This window comes from Neovison vison, chromosome 1 (assembly GCF_020171115.1).
Source record: "Neovison vison isolate M4711 chromosome 1, ASM_NN_V1, whole genome shotgun sequence".
NCBI lineage: Eukaryota > Metazoa > Chordata > Mammalia > Carnivora > Mustelidae > Neogale > Neogale vison.
In genome coordinates, this window is record NC_058091.1 from 63,625,098 (window position 1) to 63,650,260 (window position 25,163).

The window sequence follows — 25,163 nt, forward strand, 5'->3', positions numbered from 1 at the left end:
ACAATGACCCAGTGTGGACAGTGCAACGTAGTGGGATGACATGTGACATGATGACCAGCAGCAGGTTCAACATCAGGAGGTGTTGCCACTTGGGGCTGGGATTATTGGGTTTTTCCTCTCAACCTCAATATGGTTAAAGAATATATCACCCCCTTAGGTGTGGGACTATAGTTAATAACTATCATAAGAATAATGGGTTTTTGGTGGCACCTGGGTGGCTCAGTCATTTAAGCATCTGAAGCATCTGCTTTCAGCTCGGGTCATGAGCCCAGCATCCTGGGATCCAGCCCTGAGTCAGCTGCCTTGCTCGGCACGGAGCCTGCTTCTCCCTCTCGCTCTGCCTGCCTGCCTCCCGCTCACCCCCTGCTTCTGTTTTCTCTCTCTGTCAAATAAATAAATAAATAAAATCTTTTAAAAAAATAATGGATTTTGGGGCGCCTGGGTGGCTCAGTGGGTTAAGCCGCTGCCTTCGGCTCAGGTCATGATCCCAGGGTCCTGGGATCGAGTCCCGCATCGGGCTCTCCGCTGAGTGGAGAGCCTGCTTCCCCTCTCTCTCTCTCTGCCTGCCTCTCTGCCTACTTGTGATCTCTCTCTGTCAAATAAATAAATAAAATCTTTAAAAAAAAATAATGGATTTTTATGATTTATCAAGTTCTTTCTTAAGTGCTTCTAGTAATGAATTTAACCTTATGACCTCCCTGAGAGAGGCTGACTTTATGGCCTTATTTGACGTGAGGCAATCGGGGCCCTGGGCGGGGCGAACCGGCCCAAGATCACAGAGTAAGTGCAGGGCACTAGCCCCAGGGAACCCACCTCCGGGTCTCCGCTCTTAGTCCACAGACAGCGGTTCATTTTAAGTGTGGGGCCTGGTGGGAGACAGAGGTATGTTTGAAAAAAATGAAAAAAGAGGCTTAAATGACTGGCCGACACATCTAGTTGTCCTGGGCGTGATTTGAGAGGAGAGACATGGGTGTGGCATTGCCCACTGGTGCTCTGCAGGGAGCACTCTCTGAGGTACGAAGACCCCGGGGCGCTCTTACCTGTCTGCCTGGGTGGACAGCGTGAGCACGGCCTTGGCAGCACTGCTCCCGGTCATGAGGCTGCCCCCGCGGAAGTCAGAGGCCCGGCCTCGGCTGCCTTCTCTGACCAGCTCTTGGATGGAGAGCGGCTGGATGACGGGGGCCGCGCTCAGGGAGCTCTCTGGCTCTAGGCTCTGCTCCGGGGCTGAGCCCTCACACTCTGGGTCCCCGAGGAGTCCGGAGCCCCCTGACGCCTTCTGGGGCTGGCTGATGGTCAGAGGGGGCTGAGAGGTGCCGTCGCTGAAATGGGTGTGCTCCAGCGTGCCCACGTACTCACAGACCCTAGACAGAGACGCAGACAGACAGATGTTAGGCCGCGTAGCTCAGCAGGCCAGCTCTGTAAATCCCACAGTGAGAGAAAGAAACCCTACCCAGCTTTGCAGACCCCCTGTCCCCAATTTCCTTTCTTCTCTTGTCAGAGCAACCTCTTCCTCTCCCCCCTCACTATCCATATTATTTTTCTTTTTTGAGTTGGACTAGATGACTTGGAAGTGGGGTAAGGATTCCTCAGACTGCCTTCCATGCTGGGAGGAAAGGTGGGTAACAGAAGCCCTGTTCATCCAGTTCCATCCCGTCCGGCTTACTGGCTTATTTGGACTTGGGCTGCCTGAGGGAGTTTTCCCAGGGGGCCCTCTCCACTTTTCTCTAGTGCTCTGATGAGGACTTGGGAAATCCTTCTTTAGGATCCCAGTCGGAGTGTGCATGTGCCTGGCAGGCTCGCCAGCCACACCGGGCCCACTCTCAAGGGCTCTGCCCAGCCATGTCCCGACTGGCCTCACCAGCATCTAGTGCTGGTGCTGGGGTCGCGTCCTGATCATGGCAAACCCAGAGAAGCATCACAATATAGGGGATAGCTGCCAACTTCCAAACTTTGTGCCCAACAGACCCTGGGGCTAAGATGGTTCATAAGAGGCCCGGTAACCCAGAGAAGTCCAGTGACTGATAAAGACCATCCCAGATAACCCACTCTTGTGTTCTATGCTCAGGCAATTTTTTTTATTCCCTGTTAAATGCTCTGGTGCAATTAAGTCACTTCCTTTCTCCTGTTTTGCCTGTGAGCACAACGAAGAGCAGTAGGATGCCAGCTCCCACGCTGAAACCCATTTGCTCCAGGCTGAGTCATACTGGCTCTTTCACATGTTCCCCCCAAGAGGGGGTTTGCAACCCTTGATTGACCTGCATGCTTCTCTCTTTGAAACCCAACAGACACTTACGACTGTATTTGCTTTGAGGGCATCACACTGAACCCAGATTTGGCTGGGGCTCTGGGTGAGGTCTAGGTGCCTGTGCCCTGCCCTTCTCTGCCCCACGGCTGCTCTTCCAGAATGGAGCTCGGTGCAAGGCATCAGGCGTGCACTGAGGAGGCAGTGAGGAGACAGCCTGGCCCCTGCCCCCTGCCCCATGCCTGCACCATGGACACTGCTTCTCTGTCCCAGGTCAGCCCAAAGACAATGCCTGCAAGACATGCTTTTTGTCTTAGTCTCGTGAGGACTGTGGAGAGATCATTGCTGCTTCTGCCTTACAGGTACTGTGAACTCCGTAACTGATCGGGGTTGGGGGATCATCATGCACCTGAACACGTGGGGCCAGCAGTCCGGGTTGTGGCTTCCCATCTCCAGGCCTACACTGAGGATGGCGTCCATGCACAGGACGTGGGCCGTGTGTAGCCAGACCCCCTGCAGCTTCCCGATCTGCTCCAGTTTCTGCTCTACCTTCAGTTTCACTGTGCCGGAAAGACATTCATTAACGTAATGGTCCAAGATAAGGCCAGAGAAGGAGAAGAGAGAAGGGATAAAAAGGAGAGAATGGGCTGCCATGCAAGAGCAAAAGGGAAATAGCAGATGTTACTCAATGGCACTGGCAGCCAGCTCCTCAAGAGCACATCCCTGTGGTTCAATGTGCAAGCTACCCAGCCCTCAGCCCCTCGGACGCTGGTGAGCCCAGTTTGGCAGCCTCACAAGGTGGATGGGGTTCTTTACCCCAGCTAAAGCTGTTTGCACCCGAGCCCTTCCCCACCCATGTGCTACACTGATAAGACAGAATTCCTGGTAATCTGTGAGTTCTCTGAGGTTTATTTAACATCAGAGTTTCATGGTGATGATCATCTAAAATATACATATACATATATATGCTCTGAGCCCATGATCATCAGATCATTTCATTTCCTGAGTTTACATTTATACTTGTGATCTTCAAATAACACTTTTTAAATTGTAGATAACTAATGAGAAAGGATGCAGAGGGTAACTTAATATGTCAATTATGCAAAATACCAAGGCAAGGCCCAATGTCAACATCCTCCATGAATAAAGGTATCAACTCATTGGAAGATGGGCCCAGTGGGATATGTGAAGGATGGTCTGGAGTCTAGAAACACAGCACGCTCACTTCAGAGGAGTCAAACCATATTCCTGCTGTGAGAGGCAAACTGAGTTTTAGCCAAGTGTCTTTGTCGTATGTCTGTGATACTGATTTTATTTATTTGTATATAACTAGGACATCAATTCTGGTTTTATAATTTTTTAAGAACTTTAAATGTAAGGATTTTTATGTAATTTATGGTTGTGCATATCAAGTATATTTACTAATCGTCCATTGGCTAACCGATTTTCACAAGTTAAAAATCAACTCTTTCGGGAATTCACTAAGCTCAGGTTTTTCTCTTACAAGAACAAAGCTTTCCTGAAGCCTCTCTTGGGGATTTCCTCCATTTGATTTCCCTCTTCAGAAAACTGGCTGTTCTGCCTTTCCCTGCTAGGACCTGAGGAGTCTTCAGATGGGTACTCTGTGCAGTGCCAAAGCATGTGGCCAGATGAGGACAGAAGAACAAACAGCTCAGCCAGGCAGGCCTCTGGTGTCCTGCAAGACTCCGGTGATCAGCCATGAGCACTTTCCTAGTCAGCGAGGGCCAGGATGTCTCTTATCTCCAGAGGGATCTACGGAGGTGCTCTGCAGGGTCAGCCGTGTGGAAGGGAGCCACACCTGGGATCTGGACGGATCCAGCCTGGGACTTCGCGATCGGCGGCAAACATAGGCTGCACATGCCACAGGGATCGGGGACAGGGATCTGCTCATGTGTGCAGGTGTGTGCAGATGGCACAGAAGGCGCCAGGTGGATTCTGGCCCTTCAGCGGTTACCTTGGGCTATGGCGTCACTGGGTTCTTGGACTTCCTTTTCCTCTTTTTCTTCCTGGACACAGGAGGCAGCTGCCATCTGGGCAAGGGCTGAGGCACAGTTAGCCGCAACTCCTACAGAGACAACAAATGACTGCAGCTCACTGAGTCTCTTCTCCAACCACTTACCAAAAGCGCCCCTCCAGAAGACTTATTTGCCAACAGGCCATGCCCCGAGCGCTCCTCAGGGCTGCCTCTCAGGTCACGTGTCATGGGACATCACTCCCTCTGGTACCTAGAGCACAGCTCAGCCGCGCCGCTTTCCGCAGCCCATCGAGGCTCATGCAGATGGCATCACGCTCCTTTTGGTTCTGCTCCTTGACACCTTCAGCTCCTAGAATGAAGGCCAACCCTTTGGAGCTTCCTGCCATCCGGCCAGTCAGCGGGGTTGATAAAGTATCAATGAGGTTCTTCCAGCAGCCCACCAGAATGTAGCGAGCAAATGCCACACCTGGAACGTGAAAGGGCAGAGGCATCACTTTTCAGAGGCAGAAACAACCTGGCAGGGAGCCACACGGGATCTCCTGACCATCCAAATAGCAAGCCTGAGTTGTAAGGCATTCTCCTACCGGAAATATAATTTAATGGCTATTGGATTGCATTTCACATTAAACATTTGTGTGTTTATAAATAATGAATGTTGCATCATCAGCAAGACGTTGCAAAGTAACTTCCATCAGGCACGCTTTTTTTCTGACAGGACAAGACGTTAATTCATCTACGTCAGCACACAAAGCTGCCACTCAATGCTTTAACTGCTGGTAACATACGTGACGCATGCATATTCATAAACTCAAGACCCAAGTCATTACCTGCCACTGTGGAGTCATCAATTCTCCTGCCCTGGCTGAAAGGGGACTCGGTAGAAGCTGAGGCCATCAGCTGGCCCCCAATCGCACTGCTCTCTAAGCCATCGATGTCTGTCAAGGAAAAAGACAAAGTTTTCCCTGATTAAGAACACTCCAGTCAAAAACAAATGGCACCACAATATTCATTTCTTCCCAAACAAACATCCATTGGCTCTATTATGTAGTAAGAAAATAATAATCTTTTATCAGAATATTAAAATTTTTGTTTAACCTCATAGTCCAGTTTTCTTTCATTGCTAGAACATTCTTGTTAGGCTGTTGTATATTTTTTACTTCAAAAAAGGAAGATAAACTCTGCTATGTCTGTTGTTGGAAAATCTATTGATTTAGAATACTTAGATGTCTGAATACTCCTTTTATCCAGAACAGTGACATTATTCCCAAATTTTATACATGCAGGTTGCCCCAACCTGGATTTCTCTTTCAGAGTTTCCTCATAAGAATAAAGAAAAGAAGAATAGTATCTCTTTGGTCAGATAATCACATAATCTGATTCCAAAATAGAGCAATCAATTGATAATAATACCTTACAGTTTATGAAGTGTTTTCACATTTAGATTTTTCTGTCAACTCTAAGCAAGTAAGCAGGATAGGTAGTATTTTTCCCATTTCACCACAAAAGAAATAAATATTCAAAGTAGGTAAGATACCCAAGGCCATGGGGCCAGTAAATGAAGGAATCAGACTTAGTATTCATGTCTTTGGATTCCCATGTGGGCCACTTTCCATGACATCACATACTCCATCCAGCTCAATACAGGAATCTTAACTCTCCTTCATTTGAATTTTTGTTAAAACACTCATTTCTGGAATTATTTCAATGAAACACTTCTTAATATATTGGCAAGAAGAAGCTGGCCTGGGACTGAGAAGCCTTAGCTCTGAATTAAGTAGCCTTGTAGCCATGGGCTAACCTGCATCCTCTGGGCCCCAAATGTCTCAGTGGAAAGGAGGGAACCACTGGAGAAGTGATGGAATTGGGGCATATGTACTTGAATGCAGCTAACATAGCTGAATACCAGCTGGGGAGGGCATGGGAAAAGAGGGTAGCTTAAGTTTATTCCTTGACCTTAGAACTTGACCCTCACCAACAGGATGAGCCTTCTCTGCATGCTGTTTAGAAATTATTTTATTATACCTTTGATTCTTATAGTAAGTCCAAGAAGAGTAGAGACTTCTGGAAACACATCTCTTTGAAAGTTGCAAAGACAGTAGATCTTAAAAGTTTTGGCCACAAGAAAAGAAAATTGTAACTACATAAGGGGATTGACATTAACGAAACTTATCATGATGATCATTTTGCAATAACACACCACACACACACACACACACACATATGATATATATCATTAAATCATGTTGTATACCCCAAACTAACATAATGTTTTATGTCAATTACGTCTCAACAAAACTGGGGTACAGACGCAGGGAGAAACCTCAATGGCTACTGAAGTGGGAACAGGCCCGTTTCAATGACATTAATTTGACTTATATTCAAATGGTCTTATGGCATTCACTGGAAATTGCCGTTTCTGGAAGTTATGAGGTTTCCTGTATGCTAAGTAAAGTACTGCTGAAGTCAAGTAATACAAAGCTTATCTAAGCACTAAAATTCCAGTACTGCAGAACACCTTTCCATGACATCAGGAATGGCCTGTTTGTGTAACGTTGATAATAAGACTGCTGCTGTTGCTTTTTCCTGCATGTGACAAAAAGACCAGATGGACGCTTCCAAGCTCCAGGTTAATTGCTGCTCAAATTCATTTGCCATTTCATACCTGGAATTTTGCCACAAAGAATCACAGAATTTTATTTTGCAGAATTGTATGGAAAAATCTGTGTTTTTATATCATCTTGTGTCTAGAATTCTCCCATGGAGGTAGCGACTGAGCTTATAGTTCCGTGACAAAGAGGTGGCTGATACACAGGAGTGTGTGACGCATGTGGCTACTATAAATGGCCCGTTATTTCTTCATTTTTATAACTACTGAATGGCTCCCTTTGTTAAGGTTCAGGTAAAAGAGTCACAGAGATTCATTTTGGCAGAAACTGTGGTCTTTGAAAATTAAAGCTGGCATGTTTAGGATCCTTACCCAAATCCCAAGGCACCTTAAGCTCTGGGAAGTACCTTCAATCCCTACTGGAGGGATTTTACAAGGAAAGATGGAAATGTCTCACACATTTATGAAGTCCTAGATTTCAAATGAATATGAAAGTTATCATGATTAGTCAAACACAAATTGGTCACCTGTCCAGTGATCCTGATCCCTACAGTTAGGGACCTTGCCCTTGCTTCTCCCAGTTGCATCCTAGTTCTAGAACCAAGACTCCAAACGCCAGCCAATGATCAAGGCTCTGTCTGCTGTGGACCGACCTCACTATGTGTCTTGACTCCCTGCCTGATTCCTAAAGAACACCTCAGCCTAAATCCCTCTTTGTTGGGTTTTATCTGTCAGTGGTCTACTCTGCTACCCTTGTAAGAGCCCCCCACAAACTGGCCACAGGTAACATAACATTGCCTTTGAACAATGGATTCTGCCTCCTCCCCTGGACTGTCCTGCCCCAGCCTGGTTGGGATCCTGCCCATGTGTCCTGCCTGGTGCAGAGCCATGCTGAGCTGGGTGTGGACACGTGACATGATAGAGGCAGGGGAGGTGTCTGGCATAGGGCTGTGCTCTACATACCCTGTCGCCTGGTGCCATGAGATGATAAATGGGATCAGAAACCAGTCTGGGAACTCAGATCAAAAAGAAGATGAGCCTGGATATAATATATGAAGCCTACTGATGGCCAAGGTCTTGAGCACTCCCTGGTCTACGTGACACCGTAGCTAAGCCACAAGAAGCCATGAATGACTGCTTTCACACACACACACACACACATACACACACACACACACACACTCAAAAAACAAAAACCCCTGCTTCGTGACCACACCCCATAGAGCTCTCTATGCTCTCATGTAAAATTTCTAATAAACAGGATTTTACAAACTCTGGACACTGAGAACAAAGATGCTGGGTAACCTCTTGGTATTATTTAAAATTCTTGTATAGTCAGGAAGGGAACAGAAGCCAAGTTTAAGATCAAGCATTTTACATTTCTGGCAAATTCGGGAGCATTAAAAGATATGGGGTTATCTATTAGCACATGGGAGTTTCCAGGAATAATTCTGGGCTCTAAGCCCAGAAAGTACTTCATATCCCTAGAGAGGCCCATCGTTTTATTCTGACAGACCCAGGTGCTAAATAGTCCTTATCTGATGGGGCACAGTGAGTTCCCCAGTGTCCCATGTGAGAAACAGACAGAACATTCCAATGAGATGAATTCATGACACTTTCCTGGAACTGTTACCAGTTGCTGGGGAGGCTCTCTGGGTGCTGTTTCGAGGCTAGCTTCTCTGAAAGGGGCTTTGGAGTGTCTGTCCCCCTACACACCAAGAGTCTCGGAGCTGTGTGAGGAGCCACTGACCGGTCAGCATGGTGATGAGGGGCAGGCTGTTGTCCTCCGGGCTGCCCCAGTAGCCGGCTTCTCCAAGCATGTTTCTGTCGAGCACCTGATGGTAGAGCTCCTCAATCCAGGCCTGGGAGAAAACCATCAGCACCCCGCTGGTCTGGACCTGCTTCATGAACTCTTTCTATGGAGAGGATCACATGAGAAGGTGACCAGATAAGATCCCTCACAAACGAACACGTTTCCCTGCTGCCGCTTCCCTCCAGGCGTCCTCTACCTGAGTCAAGGCTTCTAGAAAAAATAAAACCTTATTGATTGGGGGCATAGTGGGGGTGTGGTTTAGGGAAGGGGAAACCAGGATGGGGAAGTTCTAAACTTCATGAAGTTCCTTTCACTTACAGTATCTTTGTAAGAACCCCGTGAAAGGATTAGGAACGCTGCCTCTCATCTCTCCCCTCTGTGGGGTAACTAGAGATGGTGCAGAAATATGAACCGAGCAGCTCCTTCTCACTTCCCCAAGAGCAGCAGAGATGGAAAGTGTGTTCCCTGAAAAAGCTTATGCGGCTCAAGAACTACTGGATTTATGCCCGATACCCCTGAGGATTTGCAGTTTATGCAGCAAACAATTGCAGCTCAACGGACGGAGGCTCACGAGCTGACAGGGCGGAGACGACCACGGGATGATCGCCATTGTTCTCATTCAGCCGCTTGCACGAGGTGCTCTATTTCTGACCAGTGGGAAGTGTGGTTGTGGGTTATGAGTAGATCTGAGTACATTCTGGAAGACCATGAAGAGTGTTGGTAAAGCAGGCCTTGATTTTCCGAGAAGGGGACCATTCCCTGCCCATCTTCTGGTGTTTGAACGGTCCGTTCGGATCACCTGTTTCAGACTGCAGCTCACACACGTGTGTGTAACAGTGCCACTGGGGGGACATTCCTGGGCTGCTGGCAGGCAGCCACTTCTAGGCACTTAGGTCCTTGCCTCTCTGGAGCAAGGTGGGTAGCCGTGTGGCCCATCACACTCTGCAAACCGCCCTGCATCCCCCTCAACCCGCCACGGCCCCCCACCCGCATTGCCCATGGCATGCTAGTGGGGAAGAGTGCACACCATGCCACTCCTCCCAGGACACTGGTGCTCAGCTCTCCAGCCACCTGTCCTCGGAGGGTCGGCACAGAGGCGTCAGGCTCACCATCATGCTTGGCGCCAGGGTGGGCCGCTTCCGGTAGTAGTCGCCGTGGGAGAGTTTCAGGTTGAGCAGCAGAGCACAGTGCGCGGCCGTGTACAGGCTGTCTGCGTTCATCAGCATCTGCAGGCTGAGGCTGCCGGTCCCATCGAACCCGGGGGAGTGCATCATGCCTGTGGGGCAGAGTGCAGACACCGCTGGGGCTGCAGACGAGGCGTCCGGCAAGGCTGGCTTATGGAGAGCCCTGACCTAATCCTTGTGATGGGAACATGCATCCTGTAGGACACTTAAAACAGCTACAGCCAGCAAGGAGCATTGTGAAGGTCCCATATATGCCCTAGCCTGCTGGGGATGGGGATGCACTCTGGAGTAAAGCGACTTGGGCAAGTTTGGATGAGCTACTCACCAGCTACTTTGGTAAAATCACTCAGACCTGCCAAGTCTCAGCCTCAACTGTGTCCATCTCCTGCTAAAAGTCTCCAATGACTTCCCATCACAACAAAATAAAACCTGGACTTCCCCTCCTCTCTGTTTCTCATGCCCCAGGGCCACCAGGACCTGTGCTGCTCCTTAGACCACACCAAGACTGGGCCTGCCTCAGGACCTTTGCATTTGTTCTTGCCATTCCCCAGAATGATCTCTCAAGATCTCTGGAGGAGGTACCCCCTTCTTTCAGGTTTCTGCTCAAGCATCAGCTTTACGGAGGCCTTCCCTTCCCGTTCCATCTCAGACAGCATCCCATTGCTCCCACCACTGCTGTGCTGTTCTTTCTTCTCACCTTGCATTATTTTCATTGCCTTGATGTCATTTATGCCACCCAGCATTGTATTAGCATCTATTTATTGCGTGCTGTCACTACTATTATCTACGATTATGTAAGATCTATGAGAGGGCAGGACTTTATTAGTTTTGTTCACTACAGAGGCCCCAGTGCCTAGAAAAGTGACTGGCATATAGAAGACCCTTAAGAAATATTGCTAGGGGGAGGGCGGTAGGGAGACAGTGGTTGGGTTATGGACATTGGGGAAGGTGTGTGCTATGGTGATTGCTGTGAAGTGTGTAAACCTGTCACTTCACAGACCTGTACCCTGGGGCTAATAATAGATTATATTTTAATAAAAAATTAAAATATATTTTAATAAAAAATTTAAAAAATGTGCTAAGAATGAACGAACATGTTTGTTATGAGAACTAGACGTAATAACACAGGTAAGAAGCTTAGTGCAGTAACCCATTAGTACATACTTTTAAAAAAGTAATAGTGTTCCTCAATAAACAAAACAGAATTCCCATATGACCCAATAATTATGCTCTTTGGGTGTACAGTATGCCCCAAAGAATTAAGAACAGGGATTTGAACAGATCCTTGTATGCCAATTTCACTGCAGCGTTAGTCACAACTGCCAAACTATGGAGACGATTGGACTGTCCATCAGAGAGGAGTGGATCGACAGAGTACGGTACACACATACCACGGAGTTCGGATCCATGCTTCACCAGGGATGAACCTTGCAGACAGGCTGAGTAAAAGGAACCAGGCACAAAATGATGACTATTGTATGATCCACGCAGAGGAGGCTCAGGCAAGAAGAGCCAAATGTAAGAGACATTAGGAGTAGATGAGAAGTCACCAGGGGCTGGCGGAGAATCTTTTCTCTTTGGGATGATAAATAAAATTTCTGAAAGTCAATGTAGGGAGTACCACTGAATTGCTCACGTAAAAATGGGAAAAGTAGAAATTTTTAAGTTTTATATATTTTTTATCCCAATTAAAATAAATAATGTAATATATCAAAACCACTGAACTGCACACTCTAAATGGGTGAATTGTATGGTATGTGAATTGTATCTCAGCAAATTTTATGTCAATAATGCTTTTAAATGAGGAAACAGAGTTTTAAAAATATATGTAAAGGAATAGCTGCTGGTTCTTCCCTCATTATTTTTTCTAAACATCATTTTATGCTTAAATTTTTTCATTTTGAAGGGCTCCATGTGTTTTATACAAATTAGCTGAAAGAAACAAAGAAACAACTATATGTCATAGATGGGCTTTAAAGATGGGCTTGTTTGGCCAGAGAGGATTAGTGCCTTGTTCACACTTCAGAGAATGTGGAAGACAAACATTTCTCAGGCTGGGTTCTCTTCATCTGGTCCCTCATCAGCCTCAGTGCTCCTCTTGGTCCTACATACACTCTGATGCTTGGTTTAGAAATGTGGCTGAAACAGACCATCCAAAATAATATGCATGCAAATGACACATGTCTATATGATCTTCATATGCTTAAAATTATCCTGTGATCAAAAAGGTACCTCTTTGGGGCACCTGCTTCCCCCTCTCTCTTGGCCTGCCTCTCTGCCTACTTGTGATCTCTTCTCTCTCTCTCTCTCAGTCAAATAAATAAATAAAATCTTTAAAACAAAGATACCTCTTTTATAAAATGCAAGAGTTTTCAACACTAACAGTCAAATATATTGGAGATACAAATTTGTAACTGGAATTGTTACTTATATCCCTGTGGATTTCTTTCTTTCTTAAAAAGATTTATTTATTTATTTATTTGACAGACAGAGGTCACAAGTAGTCAGAGAGGCAGGCAGAGAGAGAGAGAGAGGGAAGCAGACTCCCTGCTGAGCAGAGAGCCTGATGCAGGGCTTGATTCTAGGACCCCTGGATCATGACCTGAGCCGAAGGCAGAGGCTTTAACCCACTGAGCCACCCAGGTGCCCCTCCTTGTGGATTTCTTAATGAATATGCTAACAAGAGGACATGGGCCAGAAGAAGCTTTGAAGCTGAAAAATCTTCAATACTTCTGTTAAATTTGAAAACGGCATAAATATTCCTTAGTGGGCATTAAGTCTATAGCTTATTCCCATAAAGCCACTTTATTCAGTAAAAGGAAGGTTGAGAGCGAGATTTAAAAATGTCATCCTTAGGGTACCTGGGTGACTCAGCCGGTTAGGCAGCTGACTCTTGGTTTCTGCTCAGGTCATGAACTTGGCATCCTGGGATTGGGCCTGTGTTGGCTTCACACTTAGTGGGGAGTGTGCTTGAGGATTCTCTCTCTCTCTCTCCCTTTGCCTCTATCGCCTGCACACAAGCACTTTCTCTAAAGTAAATGAATAAATATTTTTTAAAAAATGATATCCTTGATCAGGACATGGGCAATGTGTTTCTTCCATGATGGCCCAGAGGAATACTCCATACTCTTAAGGTCCTGGTGGGGTTGGTTCTAGTCTCCGGAGGAGATAAAGGACACATCATGGGTCTCCTTCTAGGATAAATAGAAAGCAGATCTCAGCATTGTTGGTATTTAACTATCCGGGATCATAGATGAAAGGAATATTTGAATCTGTGAATTAGGAAAATGGCATTTGCAAATGGCTTTGATCTCAGGCTTCAGAAATAATTTCTTTTAAAGTTTTAAAACCAACCACTATTTACCTTGGATATGGTTTGGAAAACCAAGCACATACTCAGATGCTGAAAGGGAAGAAGGAAGCTGATGTGTCTGCTGACACAGAGACCCAAATCACTAGCAGAGGTGTGACAATGTTCCAGAAGGGCTAGTGCATATGCGGAGTTCTGAAATGATTGGTCAGGCCTGTTAGGAGCAATCTGTTGGTACCGACTTCTCTCTCTGTAAGCAGGCTAATTTCTTACAGTACAAGGAGCTGGCAAACTTGAGAATAAAACAAAAGGATGTATAGTCTATCAACTTAAGGAAGACACTCATTTTTCTTGCCATACCAGATAGAGTCCACTGGTGATGTTAATAATGGAAATAACAAAATAGCTACAATGTATTAAGTGCTTTCTAATTTTTAGAACCAATCTCTTCTTATACTTTATTTCACTTTACATATAAAGTCTATATTGATTGTCTTCCTTTATTTTCCCGGTAAGGAGAGTGCCTCAGAAATATTAAGGTAATTTGCCTAAAGTTATATAGCTAGAAATTGCAAAGGTATTTTGGGCCCAAACTCCAGGCTTTTTGCACAATGCCATGCTGTACTTATTTCTAATGTTGTTAAAAGATTGTACCCTATCATGTCCCTCTCAAACAGATACTCTATTTTAAATTCATCCTCTGATTGGGTTCATTGAAGTGTTATAAATTTGGAGTGACAAACTATAGGAGATCTGACCTTTAACGCTTTCTGGCTACTTGTTTTTTTCCAGTTTTCTGTAACTAAAGTTCATTCTCTCCCTCTATAATTAAGATGTTCTTTACTGTCAGGAACAGAAGGCTGGGTCACTTGCTTGATTGCCTACCAGTAAAAGACTGGATACAAATTCAGCATAAGTGACCTTGAAACATCTCCTCCATGCCTTAGATAATGTGTTTTGTTTTGTTTCTCAAATAAACATTACTTATGTCACTTAAGAGGACGAATGGATAAGGAAAATGTGGTCCATATACACTATGGAGTATTATGCCTCTATCAGAAAGGATGAATACCCAACTTTTGTAGCAACATGGACGAGACTGGAAGAGATTATGCTGAGTGAAATAAGTCATGCAGAGAGAGTCAATTATCATATGGTTTCACTTATTTGTGGAGCATAACAAATAGCATGGAGGACAAGGGGAGATGGAGAGGAGAAGGGAGTTGGGGGAAATTGGAAGGGGAGGTGAATCATGAGAGACTATGGACTCTGAAAAACAATCTGAGGGGTTTGAAGTGGTGGGGGGTGGGAGGTTGGGGTACCAGGTGGTGGGTATTATAGAGGGCACGGATTGCATGGAGCACTGGGTGTGGTGAAAAAATAATGAATGCTGTTATGCTGAAAATAAATAAATTTAATTTTTAAAAAAAGAGTACTAAAAAATATAAATAAGAGTAACTTGTCCCTGCTTCTCCCAAGCCCCAATGATAGCCATCCCAGCAGACTTCGTTCCTTGTATGTATTGTGTGGAAATAGAATCACAAATGAGATCATACCACATACACTGTACCATGACTTGGTGTTTTCTTAGAAATACATGTTAGATATCTCTTTTTATTTTATTTTTTTTAGAGAGAGAGGTGTGTGAGTGATGGGAGGAACAGGGAGGGAGACGGAATCTTAAGCAGGCTCCCTGCTCTGTGCGGAGCCTGACGTAGGACTCGATCTCATGACCCTGAGATCATGACCCGAGCCGAAATCAAGAGTCAAATGCTTAAAAAAAAAAAAAAAAGAGTCAAATGCTTAACTGACTGACCCACCCAATTGCAGGTACCCTTAGATATCTCTTGATACTAACACTTACGGATCTATCTCTTTCTTTTCAAATAACTATGCATATACCCCTGCATGGATGGAGTATGATTTATTTAACTAAAGCTCCCTTGGTAGACATTTATGTAGTCTCAATCATGACAAAAAGCTGAAATAATGAAATGACGAAAAGCTGAAATGCCTTTTAACACTATGTAAGGGTATCTGTGGGATAAATTCCTTAAAGTAGACTAAAGAACATATATAAAGCTTGACAGATACAGCCCAAATATCTTCCCAACAGTTTATAGCAATTTTTCTTCCTACCAATGGTACATAAGAGCATTGTTGTACCTACTCAGCAACTGGGGATTATTGACTTTCTAAACCTTTATAACGAGGTATATGGTTTTTGGTTGCATTTCTATATACTAATAACAAAGTCACAGAAAGAGAAATTAAGAACAAAATTCCATTTGTAATTGCTCCCAAGAGAATGAAATACCCTGTAATAAATTTAACAAAGGAGGTGAAAGACCTGTACTCTGAAACTATAAAACATTGATAAAAGCAACTGAAGATGACTCAAATAAATGGAAAGATACCCTCTGCTCATGGGTTAGAAGCTTTCATATTGATAAAATGTCCACACTACCAAAGCAATCCACAGATTCAATATAATCTCCATCAAAATACCAATAGCATTTTTCACAGAGCTAGAAGAATCTCATAATTTGCACAGAACCTCAAAAGAAACCCAAATAGCCAAAGCAATCTTTAGAAAGGTATCACAATCCCAGATTTCAATATATACTACAATGTTATATTCACCAAAACTGTGTGGTATTGGCACATAAATAGACATATAGATCAATAGCACAGAACAGAGATCCCAGAAATAAAACCATACTTATATAATTAACTAATAGACAACAAAGGAACCTCTAAGAATATACAATGAGGAAAAGACAATATCTTCAGTAAATGGTGCTGGGAAAACTAGACAGCTAGATTCCGAATAAGACGGGATCACTTTCTTACACTAACTCCAAATGGATTAAAGACCTAAAAAATGTGAGACATGAAACCATAAAACTCCCAGAAGAAAAATAGGCAGTAATTTCTTTGACATTGGTCTTAGCAACATTTTTCTAGATATGCCTCCTCAGGCAAGGGAAACAAAAGCACAAACTGTTGGGACTACAACAAAATAAAAAGCTTTTACATAGCAAAGGAAAACTTCAATAAAACAAAAGGCAACCTACTGAACAGGAGAAGATATTTGTGAATGACATATCCAATAAGGGGTGGAAATCCAAAATAGATGAAGAACTTGCACAACTCAATACCGAAAACCAAATAATCTGATTAAAAAGTGGGCAGAGGACCTGAATATATGTTTTTCCACAGAACATGTACAGACGGCAAATAGATACACAAAAAGATGCCACACATTGCTAATCGTCAGGAGAATGCAAACCCAAACCACATGAAAGATGATCTTATACCTGTCAGAATGGCTAGTATCAAAAAGACAAGAAATAACAAGTGTTGGTGAGGATGTGGAGAAGAAGGAATCCTCATGCCCCTGCTGGTACAGCTCCTGTGGAAAATGGTATGGAAATCCCTTAAAAAATTAAAAATAGAATTATCCTATGATCTAGTAATTCCACTATTGAGTATTTACCCAAAGAAAATGACAGGGGTGAAAAATATGTACCTCTATGTTTCCTGCAGCTTTATTTATAATAGCCAACCAAGTATGGGAGCAACCCAAGTGTCCACCCATAGAGGAATGGATAAAGAAGATGTGGCATATATATATTTACAAACACATGCACCAGGGAATATTATTCAGCTGTTAGAAGAATGAGATCCTGCCATTGGCGACAACACGGATGGACCTAGAGGGCATGATGCTAAGTGAAATAAGTCATACAGAGAAAGACAAACACCGTATGATTTCACTTACAAGTGGAATCTAAAACACACAACAAATAAACAGAAAAACAAAAAGCAGAAACAGACTTGTAAATACAGAGAATAAACTGATGGTTGCCCAAGGGGAGGGTTGGAGGATAAGCAAAATGGGTGCAAGGAAGAGAGAGATACAGGCTTCCAGTTATGGAATGAATAAGTCACAGGAATACAAGAAACAGCACAGGGAATAGGGTCAATGGTATTACAGTGTAATCGTGTTGTTTCTTGACAGAGGGTAGCCACGCTTGTGGTGAGCACAGGAAAATGTCTAGACCTGTTCAATCACTATGTTGTATACCTGACACGGCTGCGGCATTGTGTGTCAACTCTACTTCAGTTAAAACAAAAAGATTACACTATCTTACTTGGTAATATATCTCCTTAAGTCCATGTTTCCAATTTTTAAATAACATAGCTGTTTTATTTTCTGCTGATAGAAGTAATAAGAAAAAAAAAATTTAAGAGGTTTGGAACAGGTACCAAGAAGAAAGTGAAAACAATCTGTAATTATATCATCATGAAGTATTAACATTTGAAGTTAATTTTGAACCCTTCTAAAAATTACATTATGACCATTAACCGTACCATTAAATATCACTTGAAAACATCATTTTAAACAGCTACATAGTGTCCTAATTGGACATAGTAGAAATCATTTAACTTCCCCCTTATTTTGGGGCATTTAGGTTATTTCTAGTATTTGTGCTATGAAATATGTATCGTATACATTTTGATATAGAAATCTCCTTGAGTTTCTGGTCCCTTAGTATGAACTCCTGTGGTTATCTCAGGAGCCAGTGAGATGATGGGCTTCCATGGCCTCTGTCAGGACTTGGAAAACTGTCCCACATTTCCTGGGCTACAGTCAGCAACTGCTTTTCTTATCATGGCCAATCAACTCCAGAGGGGTTTCTGTTCTTGAGCAGAGTCTCTGATTTACCCATCCATTCATCCCTCCTCCATCCATGCCTCCCCCCCGCCCCACAAAGCAGCAGGCACAGTGTGGTACTAGGAACAAGTCTCTGAAGCCAGACTGTGTACACACCTTGGTAGCTGTGCACCTTGTTTGACTTAGTTGACCTCTCTGTGCCTCAGTTTTCTGAGAAAATGAGAATAAGAATACTATCTACCCTATGGGGTTCTTATGAATATTAAATGAATTAATACAGATAAAAGCCTTAATCAATGCAGAGCTATGTTCCTGTTAGTTATTATTATCCTTGCAGATACATATCAATGCTGAGAAATGACTCCAAGGAAAGACACCAAGACATTTCAGAGGCAATCTCTGGATGGTGTATAATTATGTTTTTTAAAAATCTTTATATTATCATATTCTCCAAATTTCATATTGCACAAATGCCAGGGTATTGGAGGAGGGTTTTGTTAGACTACTTATTCCCTAACCCTGCTTCCAGAATACTCCTCTTCCTCCCTTTCTTAAAGCAAACGAACAACTCCACCAGCAGCAGTCATCTTGGCAAATGAGGAAACCTCAGGATGAGAATCCCATGTTAACAAAGGTAGGGCAGGGAGACAGGAGAGTCATCACAGAGTGCTGGACAGCCTACCCCAGCCTACCTCAGATGTAATTTAGGAGAAAGAAGCTGAATCTTAAACACTTGCGTTTTTTACCAAAAGCAAACAAATCTAATCCTAACTGATAGAGGCAGGGTAATACATTATTTATTTGAGATTTTCTTTCTGCATTTTACCTTTTGTATTCCATAGACATACTCTGGACTGTTCAAATCCCAGGACCAAAAACTGAAGCTGGCAAGAGCATACTTGCCTTCCTGGTTTCGTATCCACAAAGCCAGAGCTCCTTCCAGAGATGGCGGTCTATTCCCAGAAGGCAATGAGAGGAGAGAGGAAGCAGCAGGGCAGAGAAGGGAGACCCCCAAATGGGCCAGGGTTGGAGGTCTGTGGCTTCCTGCTCCTGGCAGTATGGGGGGCATTGGTGGGGCCTCAGAGGAGAACATACAATGGAGCCCAGGGGCTCCCAGTCTTGCCAGAGCAGTCCTGGCACCATGTTGGCAGAGGGGTAGCAAAATCACAGGATGTCAGGGAGCCTGTGAAGTGGACAGTAGGGGCTCCTTGGCCAAGTGAGGTGAGAGGCCTCCCTGTCCAGATAGATTCCACATAAGCTCCAGCTTCTGGTTTTACCCTGGGATGGGAACCTGAGGGCTAATATCAAATGTTTGGCCACCCAGGCTGGCTGGAGGGTCTGCAGTCAGGTTTGCTTTAATTCAAAGAAAGAGATATTCCTGCATAACTGAGATTCATACTTGCTATAGTATCCTTTATGAAATTTGGTAATTTATAAACATCAAATGGCTCATAAATAAGCCTTATATGTGGTCCCAGAGAATCCCAAGATCAAAACGGAATACCCCGAATCTAAGGAACCGCAATCTCAAGGCCACGTAAGTGCCTGGCCCTCTACTTGTTGCTGTGTGAGGCTGGTCTTGCTGCTTCATCCGGGAGGGGCCACTTCACACGGATGCCACTTTGTTCTATGCAGGATGAGGGAGGAATTTCTGCAGCTGTCACAGCTCATGTCCACTCCCGTCTCTATAAAACCTATTGCGTTTGGATGTGTTCAAACTCCCCCACCGTAAAAACCTTTCATTGCTTTCAAAGGAGAGGCTCCCTTGAATCACGTGGAATTAAGGGGCTCATTTCAACTGGGTGTTAGTCGTCTGAGGACAGGGGTCCCTGAGAAACACTGAGCGAGTCTGGTCTCAGCCACAGAGCAGACCCTGATAACAAGTCAGGGGCAAATGCTCAATGGGAGCTTTTCACAAAATAAGGTTTAAAGCTTCTGACATTGAAGTAAATAATGAGCAAAATACCTGGGCTGTCACTCGGGGAGACTCTCTTCTCATTTCCTGTTGTTACCTTTTAAATGTTGTCTTGGATAAACAAAGGCCATCTGCCTTCTCTCTCATCCCTACAGGGTACAGGTGTTTCTCTTTTACTAGTCTTTCATCTTGGAGATGATGCTGGCGGTGGGAGGCGGGGATCGGCAGGGCCGAAGTGGACCCAGGCCAACATCTAGCAGCTTTGGCCGACCCCTAGCAATGGCCAGTATGATCCATCAAACCACAGCTGTGACTGAGGAGACTGACCTTATTGGTAGTGAACCACGGTGTGATGGGTCTGTAATTTGTAGAGGCAGACCAACTCCTAACTGGTAAAAATACTGTGGCATTCGTTAGAACTAAAAAGACAAATGACTAACTCGGTTATAGACAATTACTAAAAATTATATTTAGAAACAACCAAAAGACTTTGAAGTCTCTTTTCAATGTATTGATTCCTACATATAAAAATCAATGTCACAACATATTGGGTCTGATGGGACATTTTACTGACCTCTAAAATTTGAGCAGTTTGCAACATCCATGGAGCCACATTCTGGAAAAACTGAGTGAAAAAATTTACCCAAGCTCTGTTCAGCATGTACTGTAAATAAGTATCGATTTGAAAGGTACAAAAACACAGCTGGTAAGATTTGCTTTAGCTTCAAATTTTACAAAAGACTTTGTTAGGATTCTGTTTCCTAATTCTTGTAGGAAATGAAGCAGGGCCTTTGAGGGTCAGTCTTTACACCAGAACAACTTACTTATCTGGCATTACTTAGGGATGTTGTTGATAAATATGAAGTAATCTGAATGTCAGATCTTACCTAGGTAAAGGCTGAAATTTCTGCGGCTGCGTTGTTTTATATGGATTAGCTTCATTTTATATATGATTGTATCTGGGGGCGGGGGAGAGGGTGAGGGAGAAAGAGAATCTTAAGGAGACTCGACGCCTGGTGTGGAGCCTGATGTGGGACTCGATCTCACAACCCTGAGATCATGACCTGAGTCGAATCAAGAGTTGGACACTAAACTGACTGAGCCACCCACGTGCCCCAAGAGTATTTTAATTTTAAATACAAGACCCTAAATATAATTTTTTCATTTGTTAATGATTCAAGGCCACCAGTATCATAACCAGTGGCAGTGCTACAGTCTGATATACGGCTGTTCCTTGGGATCACTGATGTTCCCCGGCCTGCCTGCCCTGGCACCAGGAAGGCTGGTCAGAGCACCTGCTGAGCTCCTCCCCCATGAATACTACCAGCTGAGAAGGAGCACAGCTCAGAGGTTCTACCAAACCCCCTCAAAAGGGAAGTGAGCATTCCTTCCAGCTCAGACTTTACCCATGACTCACTTCTTCAACCCATGCCACATTCCACAGGTTAAGGGACCAAAGAACAAGCTTATGAATCTACAGTCAATACATATTTGTTGAGAATAAGTTATGTATATCATGTATATCTTGAGGTCCCTAGTTCAGAGCATACTGCAGCTTCTCTATAAATGCTGACTGATGAAGTGTCACTGGGTGTGAGTGTGTGTGTGTGTGTGTGTGTGTGTGTGTATGCGTGAGACAGAGACAGAGAGAGAGGAGGAGACAGTCACACAAAACATACTAGCAATGTTCAATAAAACTAACAAATTTAATGATGGTAGCATAAAAGATAATAGGAGAAATAAATTTTTAGGAAGAGTATTTACATATTATCTTAGTATCTCAATGAAAGATGAATTTTGCAGATGGGTGTGTGTTCCTTCACATAAATTGAATATCCTAACTTTATTTTTGTATTTAATTCCAAAAGGACAAGTATCAAGAAAAAAAATATTGGGTAGCCTTAAAAATAGGAATTTTTATGTCTTGAAAAGAATCATAGTACAATTAGGAAAGCTGAGAAATTACATGTCTCTTTCCAATCTCTGGATAGGTTGAGAAGTCCAGGAGTATTAGTCCGGGACTGAAAGTTTTTTACCTCTGCTGGCACTTACCACTTTAGATCATTCTCATATTAAAAAATGTCCTTCCTTAAATATACCTGAGTTAAAGTGTCTTTTTTTGTGTGTGTCCTTTTGACAAAGGACAATCTGGTCAGTTTCTTAAAGATACTTATAAAGCTACCTCTTAACAGTATAGCAGTGAGCTAGCTCTACCAAGATCCAGTAAATGGGCTAGGATTTTTTTTGTATGTGTGTGTGATGTGCTCTTTTGTTGGAAGACTGAAGATGTGTTAGACACGGCTGGAGCATGCAAGGAGTTCAAAGGACAGAGGGGGAAGGCAGATGCATCACAAATAACTTGATAGATGTGGTAAGTGCAATGACAGACACATGCCCAAGCCTTAGAGGTGGAAGAGCAAATGGTGATCCTGACTTTTAACAATGCAGTGTTCATTTTTAGGATTAGTCCTTTCTCTGTGAGCACAAGCCCTGCAAGTTCCAACCAGCTCGGTGGGTTGTGGTCAAGAAACCCTTGAGTGTCAGGAGAAGGCACAGGTGATTACCTAGGAGAGTAAGGCACGCCTAGGTTGCCACAAATGTTTGCATCCATCTTTCTTTCTGTAGTTCTGTGAGATAATTAGTCTCCACCCATGTCCAGGCACAGAGCTTACAATTTCCTTACAATTTTACAAGCTTACAATCCTTACAATTTCCTCAGTGATATGAACTCTAGAAAGATCTCTTGTTCTAGTATTTATCTTTGACCTCATCCTGAGTCCTAAAACCCTTGTAAATGCCTAAGTGATAAGAGCACCAGGAATGCCTTTTGTTCTAAGGAGGTGACTCTGGGTGGGCTGCTGGTTGGGGACTGGCCACCAGAAAGCCCCCCACAATGATCAGATGCTAGGATATCCCACAGTGCGAGTTCGGGGGAGTCAGCCTACAACTGATTCAAACCCTCATTTAAAATAGTCGACATACTGGTATACCCAAGTGCATGGTTTTGTGATTTTTAGACACAGAGGTGTAGAAGCACACTAAAAACTCAAGGTTTTGAGAGTCAGAGATTGTCATTTTGTTTCAGTCAGCAGCAACTTTCTAGAAGGTAGCAAGCTCTATCAACCTCAGAGTATCCCAGCCATCAGCTGCCTACAATTCCAGCCGGCGCCAACAGGTCTTACATTCCTTTGTTCTCTTCAAATATAAGAAACCAGAGGCGTGATTAAGATGTTCTGAGCACTTCAAACTACAGGCCAGACGGTAATTTCCCATTTCAGCAAAACGCCCTGAACACCCTTCCTGACTCGATAGCTAAGCCCGGTTTACAAACCTGAGCAGAAGGTAGAGGCGAAGTTCTGGAGGGCCGAGTCCACCTCCTCCACGCTGGGCAGAGCCAGCAGGCGGGGAAGGAGGCTTTCCAGGGACTGCAGGAACAGTCTGGCGCTGTGCTGGTCCGCCTCCTGGTTCTTCAACAGTTTCAGGGACAGAGCGGCGGTCCGCAGGGACCGGTGGCCCAGGCAGTCCCGAGGGGTTTGCTCTTCGTCTGCCAGCGAGCCGTTGTCCGACCCGATGTCTGACACGTCCGACCTCCCCGAGTCCTTCTCCGCCGCCATCGAGTACTGATCACAGGAATCGAATTCGGTCCGCGAAAGGTCTTGGTCATCCACGCTGAAATTGCTTTCGCTGTACCTGGAGCCGTAGGACCTCATCCTGCAGTCCACCGACAGGAAGTTAGTTATGTCGGGGAAAGCAACCGTGTGGCTTCTCTGCACCACATCTGGCTGGTCCACGGCTTCGGCCTCGGGCACCTTGCTCAGCATCTCCTTGCTCTCCGGCACGGCGGGTGACTTGAGGCTGCTCTTGTGGTGGTCCGCGTGCTCCTCGGGCGTCGTCTGGCCCAACTCGCCCTCCAGCGTGGTCTGGCCTGTGTCAGTGGTCACGCTGATGCTGATGTCGGGGCTCCTCTCGTTCCCCAGCTCCCACGACGTGTGCTCTGAGGACAGGACGCGCCGCTGCCAGCGGAAGTCGGCCTCGTTGATCTCCATAGAGTCCCGGCTCCACTCGGCGCCGTCCTTCAGCTCCTCCAGGCGCAGCAGCAACAGCTGGACCTGGCCTTCGCTCAAGCCCTTGCCCTGGCTGAGCTCGTCCAAGGCCCCGAGCAAGGTGCAGACGCAGGACACCGCAGCATAGCACGCTTCGATGCCGCCCTTGATGCACGCTTCCGTCATGCCATCCATGATGCTGAGGGTCCAAAGAAGAAAACAGCGTGAGAAACATGGGAGAATGCTCCAAAAGGAACAAGAAGTGTCAGCCTGGTGAACAGTACAGTATTCTAAAGAGATCCTCTGATCTGCATGGAATTAAATGGTCTGGGCCAAGGAGGAAATAACATGCCTGGGCGCACAGAGGAAAACCTTCAGGTAGAGTGGCCCACCTTAAATCACATTCTCTCTCAGTTGGCTGGTTTATTTGGATACGCACAAAAATTCCAGATGGACTTTATAATCTCCACAAGGACAGAGGACAGGCATTGAATAATCTCACTTTTGTATTATGTTCAGTTTTTCACAGTGCCTATCCGATAATGAGGACATCCTCTATAAAACAAACATGTTTCTGAACAGATGCATGTGAGTACAACTATTACAAATTAGATAATATTCAGTTTTCTAGGGGAGGGCTAAAGGAACCTTATAGTACTGTGATTCAAAAAGTTTTTGCCTAAAATAACCCCAATGAATAATTGTTGTGCATTTCACTTTGCATACTGGGTTTACTTTAAGACAATATGAAAATATGGAAAGCACATGATCATAATACATTGAAATAAGATTTCTCATATGGCTTGTGGGAACATTATTAAACAATAAAATTCCACATAATGCAGATTCATAAAAATTTCAGGGATTTTAAAACACAGTCAAATGTATTCAGAGAAACAGTCCTCGCCAAGCAATAAGAGATGGAAAAGGGGAATGTAGCATACAGTTTGAGAAGATCCAGATGAGACTTTCTTTTAGAAATTGATCTTTTTCTAGATTCTGGTTCAGTGGAGCTGGGTCCTGCCAAGTCACAGAGACGCTGTGGACTCCCAAGTAGCTTTAAGAAAAAGTGGGGGAAAATAAGTGTAGTGAATACCATAAAAAAGCACAAGGTTTTAAACTGTGAGCTCAAGTAAGCATGTATTTTAGAGAAAGTGAGTGATACACTCTAAGGAAAAACACAACTATTTGGAACTACAAATCTTAATAAAACTGATCTAGAATTCCTCTTGTCATGGAATACATGGGTTCCCTGCTCCCTAATTCAGGACTGGCTTAGACAAAGCAAATTCTCTAAAGGATTGTTTCAAAAAATTTTATAGCACAGAATCATAAGGCACTTGCATCTACGCTCTTTACTGAGAATGGCCTATA

General features: G+C 44.3%; 1 protein-coding gene across 1 annotated transcript in view; it reads right to left on the bottom strand.

Moving 5' to 3' along the window:
• The window catches only part of ARFGEF3 (ARFGEF family member 3), a 186,001-nt gene that overhangs the window by 52,821 nt on the left and 108,017 nt on the right, over window positions 1-25,163 (bottom strand). The window contains exons 11-19 of the mRNA XM_044247931.1: window positions 24,734-24,846; window positions 23,078-23,988; window positions 9,766-9,932; window positions 8,594-8,759; window positions 5,066-5,173; window positions 4,489-4,704; window positions 4,218-4,328; window positions 2,652-2,802; window positions 1,041-1,361 (exon numbers count right to left, since the gene is read on the bottom strand). Coding sequence (XP_044103866.1) covers window positions 1,041-1,361; window positions 2,652-2,802; window positions 4,218-4,328; window positions 4,489-4,704; window positions 5,066-5,173; window positions 8,594-8,759; window positions 9,766-9,932; window positions 23,078-23,988; window positions 24,734-24,846 — 2,264 coding nt within the window. The remainder of the gene's footprint in view (window positions 1-1,040; window positions 1,362-2,651; window positions 2,803-4,217; window positions 4,329-4,488; window positions 4,705-5,065; window positions 5,174-8,593; window positions 8,760-9,765; window positions 9,933-23,077; window positions 23,989-24,733; window positions 24,847-25,163) is intronic.